The sequence below is a fragment of the Pinus tabuliformis genome, chromosome 6 (assembly GCF_031772625.1).
Source record: "Pinus tabuliformis cultivar Carrire ecotype Pingquan chromosome 6, CPIR1, whole genome shotgun sequence".
Taxonomy (NCBI): Eukaryota; Viridiplantae; Streptophyta; class Pinopsida; order Pinales; family Pinaceae; genus Pinus; species Pinus tabuliformis.
This window is the reverse complement of record NC_142292.1, coordinates 851253627-851262785: the sequence shown is the minus strand read 5'-3', so window position 1 is coordinate 851262785 and position 9159 is coordinate 851253627. Positions and strand designations below refer to the sequence as shown.

Sequence of the window (9159 nt, the reverse complement as noted above, 5' to 3'; positions counted from 1 at the left end):
TCCAATGATGGGGGCCATAAGCACTACTAATTAAAGACAATGAGGAAAACTATAAGTAATACCACAACCTATGAAGGACATCGAAGGATGGAAATGAATACTCTATAGTCCCAACCTATAGAAAATAATGTCATCCACATAAAACCATTCCACAGGACCCAGACCCAAAATATTATGAAATTCACTGCAAATCCAATATAGAGCCCAACAAATTCACCATATATACTCAACATAAACATAATCATAACCACAACCTAGAAAAATAGGACCTTGAGTCAATAATTCGGACCTTATCGAGATATCAAAGAGTAGAGAATATGATAGACAACTAAGTGAATTCAAGTGACTCCATGCTTGACCCAAACTAAACAAAAAAATTAGAATCGAAGTCTTGAAAAATTGATACCCAACTTGCCTACAGAACCAACTTAGAAGATGAAAATAAAGGTGAAACATGAGGACTCTCATACTAATATGCAACCACAGAAGAGATAGTGAAAATGTGTGGACAACGAACTCGACAATGGAACTTGGACCGTCGAAACCTAATCCAAAATAGCTATAAGGCTTGTATATAAATGTTGTAAGGAAAACTCAAAGAACACTGATTGATGAAAATGGACGAGTAACAAACACCTCACCAAGACTTGGACCGTCCAAACCTAAGCTAGAACAACTATAAGCCTAGAATATAATTGCGTAGAGGCTAACACAAAGAATAGCCACTAGCCTATGCACAAAGAACTACAAGAGATAGAGGACGAGGTAGGAACCTCACCTCCATTCACCAAATACTTGCATGAACAAACAATCAATATCATTAAACAAGATTTAAAACTCATCATGACAGAAAAACTTACGAAAGTACATTAAATTGCTCCATCCACCACCACCTAAATTTATAAGAGATATTACACTAACTTTTAACCCAAAATACTCACATGCTCCAATTGTACACCTCTATCAAAAATATAATCAATATAACTTAATCCTATATATTATACAAAATTTATATTTCTAATTTGTAACATAAAATCTTTTCACATTAAACATAAATATATTTAATATTTCAATTAATCCCATTCTTTTCTTGAGTGCCATATATTTTTTATTCTTAAAAAAAAATAAGAATAATGAACATTACGCATTATTCACACACTCTATTAAAACTCAAGACCAATTACAAGGAAAAAATCTAATGGTTGATCCCTGGGAGAATCATAGTAATATATTGTTCATTAGGGGGTTCTTCACGTGAGAACATTCTTCATATATTATTTCTTTCCCTTTATTATTACAAAAATGAGACTTCTTCTCTCGTTATTTTTTACATCATGAAGAAATTAGGGATTTACAAATTATGCTCTTCCATTATTCCCATTGAGGTGTATGAATTGTTCTCTTATGTTTCAATTGTTACAGTGGATAAACATCCATACTTATTCGTAAAAATGCTTTTATACGCTTTTATTCTTTTATGTGTCAATTCTTATAGTGGATAAACATTCATATTTATCAATAAAGTGTTTTTACTTTTTGTATGTATATGGTTCTCCGTCAATGAATATATATTAATTAAATAGCTAGGTTTAGATTTTCATTTTTATATCATGACAAATTAAGAATAAAATATAATTATTCAATTATATACACTTTTTATTAAAATATTTCTCATACAATTTTTTTTTCCTAATAAGTACCATGCGAGGTTGTGAATGACATATTGTTATAGAAAAATAAGTAATAAATTATTTCTATTATATTCCTTAAACCATATCTATTTTTTAAAAAAATATCAAAATTATATGATGATGATGGTTAATAGACTTATAATTTTCTTAGTTTCTAATTGTCTGGCTCCTCGTATTTCTTGGCGAGGTTGGTGCTGTAGCTTTCTTTTTTTCTTTACAGTCTTCCAACTTTCTTTATCTTGCATCTCCTTCATCTCTTCTGGTTCTTGGGACATTGGTGTCTTAGCTTCGTGATCTATTGTGTTCGTCCTTTTGAAAATAGTCGAAGAAGAAGTTTAGGAGACCTTCTTTGCTATTAAATGAAGATTTATAATTAAAATAACAACATCAAAATCATAATTAGCATAACTATTACATCATTATAAGATATAAAATAGTTTAATTATGATAAAAAAAATTGATTTTCTTATAACATGATTATCATTTACATCATAATCTCTATCAAAATGTTAATTTTCATAACAATTTTGGTTTTTATTAATATTATTTCTTGTTCTAGTGTTTACCTTGTTATGCTTTAGATCTAATTTAAATCTACATCTACTAAACATGAAGGATTAAATATCTTTAGATGCAATTTTTTTTTAGAGTGAAAAGAGATTTGATCTCTCTTAGTATTTGGTAGATCTAGACTTAAGATGGATTTAGACTAGTTTAATTTGTTCCTTTAAATAAACTCTATTCTACATGAATAACATGGGTCAATACCATAAGTAAATACCATGAAATTATTTTTTTCTTAATGCTATTTTTATTAATTATATTTTATTTTGACCAAGTAAAAAAATGTTCAAGTACAAATATATATATATATATATATATATATATATATATATATATATATATATATATATAATTTTTAAATAAAAATATTACATTTTAAAATATTATTTTCAAAATTTATAATCTAAAAATTGTCTATAGTAAAATTGGCTATTTTACTTTAATCTTATTTTAATTTATAATTTTATTTTATTTTATTGTAATTTGATTAAGTCAAAATATTAAAGAACAAAAAAACACGACATCAACCATATTCAAAAAATTATTTAAATAATTCTTCTTATAATTTTATCTTTTAAACTAATTATCTTAATTTACTTTATTTTTATATATTATTTAAATAAATTTTATTTGTCTTTAGCTAATTATTATTATTTTTTATAATTATATGATTGTGAAATATTTATTAATATATAAAATGTTAATAAATTCAATTTTTTTATTTAATAGTTATAAATAAAAATATTTTAATAGTTTATATTATAAACAAATTGAATTTCAAATTTAAATTTATGTTTACTTTCTTATTTATATAATACAATAATAAAATTAGAATACAAATTATTAAATAATTAAATAATAAGTAATTTCATTAAAATAAATATTTAATTTTTCATATTTTTCATATAAATTATACAAATTATTATAAAAAATCATATAAAAAATCTATGAAGGAAAAGAATTATCAAATAAAATCATATAAAAAGTTTATAAAGGAAAAGATTATGACAGATTCCTTAATTTAAAAAGAGATCGCATATATCAACCACGTGCGATTGTGTTAGTAAGATAGATATGAAAACGCAGATGTCGGAGCTACTTGCATTTACTAAACCTCCACTCATCCTTTCGATATGAGGAGATCATGTGCTTCTCACTAAAGTTCAACTATCCTGAATTAAAATATGGAGGTTAAGCAAATAAAATATGGGAAAACTACATTATAAAATCAGAAGTCACGATCAACTTATCGAATTCATGCTCGTTGTTCCAGGCGGATGTGGAGGCGGACAGCTATGCTTTTAGGACAATGCGGGTTATGCAGGGATTATTATAAGCGTGTTTGTTATTTATAAAAAAGCGTAGTCTGCCCAACCAACAAACCCTTAGTATAGAAAATAATGGATATTTTAGTAAGATTGTGATGAAATTTGGTAATTTTTTTTCCAAAATGTGGGTTACATCAGTTATATTTTAAAATTTGTGCTAAATCCAGTTTCATCCATAAAAAACTATTTAAACACTCCAACTTTTCGATTTTTTAATTTTTTTTTTACCCGATTCCGAAAACAGTCTTCATGTGAATTTGACCTCCCACGGATCTATAAACTGATCCTCACACGATTTGCAATTCAGCTAACGCAAAATGGCTAAAATTCAAGGTCTGAGGGCGCCCTGCATCTGTTTGATTTCAATCTATCTAATGATAATTGGAGTTGCCGGAGCTTCACGAAAGCTAGGAAGAAGCAGTTTCCCAAATGGTTTCAAATTTGGTGCCGCTACATCTGCATATCAGGTTCCACTTTTATCACTAATCTCTTCCACTAATTCATTCATTAATGGATTTAGTAACCCTCTGGTAATATTCTGAACTTGCAGATTCTAATTGTGTAACAGGTGGAAGGAGCAGCGCATGGGGGTGGGAAAGGCCCCAGCATTTGGGATACATTCTCCCACATTCCAGGTTAATTAGTGCATACCACGAGGTGGGTAATTTAATTTGGTGGCATGTCTTATGTATTTATTTGTTGTTATTGAACATTAACTTGCAGGTAAAATTGAAGATGGAAAGGATGGTGATGTTGCAGTAGATCAATACCACCGCTATAAGGTACAAATTAAAATTATTTGAAGAGTTGAAGCATTTTATTTCAGAACCTGAGCGTAATTGATTTTGTATTTGAGAATATTTCAGAAATGTGATAAACAAAGACGAAGTTTATGGAATGGATTTATTTGCAATCTGCATGCAGGAAGATGTTCAGCATCTCAAATACATGGGAATGGACCTGTATCGTTTTTCTATTTCCTGGTCACGCATATTTCCCAGTAAGTTGAATTAAGTAATAGTGATAACTTTACAAATAACTCTACCATAGATTGTAAATGGCCGCTCTCATTCTTTCTTTAAAATTTACAGAGGGCTCCCCCAGACACGGAGGAGTCAATGAAGAGGGGATCGCTTATTACAATAATCTCATCAACGAGCTGCTCAAGAATGGTATTGAAAAACAAATGTTGGCTACCCTTGTGAAGAGTTTGATGTATATAACTACGTGGCCATTTATACATGGATCTGAGTTTTGATGCAGGTATACAGCCTTTTGTTACACTGTTTCACTGGGACATGCCACAAGCTCTGGAGGATGAGTATGGGGGATTCCGTAGCAAAAGAGTAGTGTAAGATTCACTCTCGTAATTTTGTTGTAAATTTCTTCTGAAATATCGAGACATTTGATTCTGATATATATGGATCACTCTTTCAGGGCGGACTTTAGCTTCTTCGCAGATCAATGTTTTCGATCTTTTGGAGACCGTGTGAAGTATTGGCTAACTATAAACGAACCACTTGCCTTCTCAGTATATGGCTACGATTTAGGGCTTCTCGCACCGGGCCGATGTTCAGCTCCATTTGGAAACTGTACATCAGGAAATTCTGCAACGGAGCCCTACATTGTAGCCCATAATTTGCTTCTTGCACATAGCGCCGCCGTAAAAATATATCGCACCAAATACCAGGTGAGAGATTTATATGCTCTGTTTTAGATATAAAAACTGAGAAAAGGAAAAAAATTATATATATATATATATAACATCTCTTTGAAGATGAAATGCAGGCGAAGCAGAAAGGTTCTATTGGCATAGCGCTTGTAATGTCCTGGGTAGTGCCGTATTCAAAGAAATCTTTGGCTGATCAACAGGCTGCGCAAAGAGCAATTGACTTCAGAATAGGGTGGTATGCACATGCATTTGTTTTATCTATCTGTATGAACTTGTCTTCCGGTTAGGTATAGATTTTAGAATAAAAGGCTGGACAGGAGGGTAAGCTTAACTGGATTCAAATTAGAAATTTTCTGGAAATATGATAGAGAGGGTTAAAGTCAAATAGTTGATTTCTGTTTATTAGAACAGGTTTAGCTCTGGTTTGATAGATTTTGAAAATATAAAAGAATTTACGATTTAAATAAATAATAAATTAGAAAGCAACATAGTTTGATTTTATTGAATTGAGACTTCTGTGATCTATATCAAATTTTTGAAAAAAATTTGTGCGAAAATCACATGGAAAATTTTTTGTCCGTTTCGAACCAACCAATGTGGTTCATCGTCAGGACAAATTGAATGAACAGATCTCGCTATGCACTTTAAATAGATAAGGCAAAATATCGACTGACTCAGATTTCAGTTAAAGAACAACAGCTAAATTTAACCTGATAACAACTAATTTTAACTATGATAAAGTGTATTATATTAATTTATATTATTTATTTATTTTATTTATATAAAAGAAGCTTCAATAAATATTTCAGGATTTGTAATCTACATAAAAACTCGAACCGGATATAAGAATCATTGATTGATTCTATCTTGATTGGTAACCTACATAAAAAGTCGGACCGGATATAAGAATCATTGATTGATTCTATCTTAAAACTTGATTTAATATTTTAGTATTTACAATGTAGATAGAGATAACGTTGGAATTGGACATAATAATTATTAATTGATTTTATATTGATACACAATTTAATATTTCAGAATCTGAAATCGGAACGATAAGCATTGATTGATTCTATCAGGTTATATTGAGATAGAATTTAATATTTCAAAATCTGAAATGGGCATGATAATCATTGATTGATTATATCTTGAAACCTGATTTGATTCGTCGGCGTTTTTTCGAATTACAGGTATTTAGACCCATTGACATCGGGGAAATACCCGGACTGTATGAGAAGGTTGGTGGGAGCACGTTTACCCCGATTTAGCCGTGAAGAGGCTAAAGATTTAAGAGGCTCCTTTGACTTTCTGGGTTATAATTACTATTTTACACAGCTTGCGATCAACAATCCAAATCCACCCAATCCCCTGCACACTGACTATTTTCTGGACGCCCGCGCTAATGTGACATGTAAGTCGAATCTATGGTATATTTACCAAGTTCGGCCCAAAAAATCCGAATATTCGTTGGTTCAGTTCGATTTAATTCGTACAATCTAATACGGTACGGTTTTGGTGGACAGCAAATTTTATATTTAAAACAGGCTAGAAAAACAGAAATTTCTATATTACAACTTTAAAACAAAGCTAAATTTTGGATTTAAAAACCAGTCAAAAAATCCAAGAAACACTTTTGATGTATTAACAAATTTTGGAGGATAACTATGAGTAGTGTTTTTAACAGAAATTTCTATATTACAAAATTTGAAATAAAAGTAAATTCTGTATTTAAAAATATGTAAAAAAAAAGATCTAAAACACACTTCTAGCTTATTGAGAAATGTTGATGATAGTCATGATTAGTGTTGTAGTTGAACTATTACTGTTATGGAATTCAAATAAAGGATTTTTTTTACAGTTTATAATAAAAAAATATTTTGTTAATATTATTTTTATTATTATTGAATAAATTTGGTTTCAATAGAGATTTGTTAAATGAAATTGAAGTTTTAAATTTATTTAGAAAATCTAATAATTCTAGTATCAAATCTTTATATAATTATCTAAATTTTGAATTTAATAACCTGATATTTTATTGTATCTCAGCCTTGATTTATTAGTTAATAATTTAGCCTTCATCTATTAAACTAGGGGTCATTTGAAATCTTAGAACTAATGCATGCATTCTCTTTTCAGAAATGAGGATGTTTTTTTACATTTTCAAATTTTATATGGATTTGCCCAAGAAGAGAGACATAAATTTCTTAGTATGTGGAGATTACTTGAACCCTATTTTTAATATTTAGTATTCCATTTTTTACATAAGATTTTAGTTTTGAGTTTTCATTTCTAGATTTTACTTTACATGTCTTCCACAATTTGTCCCTCATTTATTTTTGATCATCTTAAATAGGAGGGGTTTGTAATATCTTACTCAAGTGAAGTCATGTTAGAAATAAATAAACATGACTATTCTTGTGAGAAAAGATTTAATAACTTTTTTTAACATTTGAATATAATGTTTGTTATTTTCAATTTTTAAAATTTTAGAAAAATAAGTGTCTATATGTTACATATTTTAGAATCTTTCCAGTATTGAATTTTAGAGACTCAAAAAATTCCAGTATTAAATTCGAAATCAAACTCAAATTAAAATTTGGTTGATCAGAAAAATAACTGTCATAATCTCCATTTGCTCGAAAATTATTATTAATCAAATTTTCTGAACATTGCAGAATTTATTGAATTTCAAACAAATGTCAATTAATTATTCAAACTTTCTTGTGGATTGCCATATTTATTATATATGGGATAAATTTTAACGTTAACATAATTGTTGGTGGTTCAGTTGAAATAAATGGAGATGTCATTGGATCAAATGTAAGTGTGAGATTAATATATACATTTAATTTCATTACAAATTTTATTCTAATTTACATTAACTTACGTCTAAATATACGAATCTCCGTTTGCAGGAGGGTGCAAGCGCTTTCAGATCTTATCCAAAGGGAATAAGGGATCTGATAAATTATACGAAGCATCGTTATAACAACCCTCCCATTTACATCACAGAGACTGGTACGTGAAATCATTGAATAACAATTTTATGAACGGTAAAAATTATGAATCTCATTGTTATTCAAAATATGCATGGATTTCAACAGGGTATGCGGATTTTGACAATGGCACAACCCCACTGAAAAAAGCGTTACAGGATTCGAAGCGAGTGAAGTACCATTATCAACATCTATCAAACTTACTGGAGGCCATAAGGTCAGTTGCGTTCAGTATATAGTTTACATGTTATTATTTGAGAATGGTTACTGACGAGGCTCTGCAACTTTGCAATGTCGTAAAATGAATGACAGGGAAGGCGCTGATGTCCGAGGTTATATTGTGTGGGCGCTGCTGGACAATTTCGAATGGTTTAGTGGATATAATGTCCGATTTGGCTTAAATTATGTGGATTACAGGCACAATTTAAAGCGATATGCGAGGGCATCTGCATATTGGTTTAAACACTTACTCAGGATTTAAAATACTTGTGCTTTAAATTTGGATTAAAAAATTTATAAATAAATCTCCATGCAAGCTGCCAAAGCTTGGCATCTTATGTTTCATTTAAAATTATCTGTTGTAATTAAATCCTTGAAAAAAACTGTCCAAAAATATTTGGAATTAAAATGAATAATAAATAAATGCCTATGTAAGCTGACAAGCATATCTTTCTGCCTAATTGGCATTTTATGTTTCATTTAAAATTATATTTTGTTTTGGAATGTTAGAAAAAATCTATACTAGATTGTTTAATGGTTTTAAGAATACTTGTAGGTAAATGTTTCTTGGTTCATAATAATCATTTAAAATTATTATCATGGTTAATGCTTTTTTGTTTTTCGTAGGAAAAAGAAATTAATTTTTCGAGTAGAAAATTTAAATTGGAAGGAAAATGTACGTAGAAATT

General features: G+C 29.4%; 1 protein-coding gene across 1 annotated transcript; it reads left to right on the top strand.

The window, feature by feature from the left end:
- Positions 1-4528: 4528 nt before the first annotated feature.
- Positions 4529-8830, top strand: LOC149261566 (beta-glucosidase 12-like). Its single transcript, XM_089381997.1, has 10 exons — positions 4529-4583; positions 4675-4755; positions 4847-4934; positions 5021-5273; positions 5372-5490; positions 6446-6666; positions 8044-8075; positions 8171-8273; positions 8360-8468; positions 8564-8830. Exons 1-10 carry the CDS (start codon positions 4532-4534, stop codon positions 8730-8732), a joined length of 1227 nt encoding a protein of 408 aa, XP_089238123.1. The 5' UTR covers positions 4529-4531; the 3' UTR covers positions 8733-8830.
- The last annotated feature ends 329 nt before the right edge of the window (positions 8831-9159 follow it).

Excerpts from the sequence above, each read along its gene's own strand:
- LOC149261566 (XM_089381997.1), top strand. The coding sequence starts at position 4,532 with ATGGGAATGGACCTGTATCGTTTTTCTATTTCCTGGTCACGCATATTT. Across the intron at positions 4,756-4,846 it reads CAACGAGCTGCTCAAGAATG|GTATACAGCCTTTTGTTACA; the intron begins GTATTGAAAAAC and ends GTTTTGATGCAG. Across the intron at positions 5,491-6,445 it reads ATTGACTTCAGAATAGGGTG|GTATTTAGACCCATTGACAT; the intron begins GTATGCACATGC and ends TTCGAATTACAG.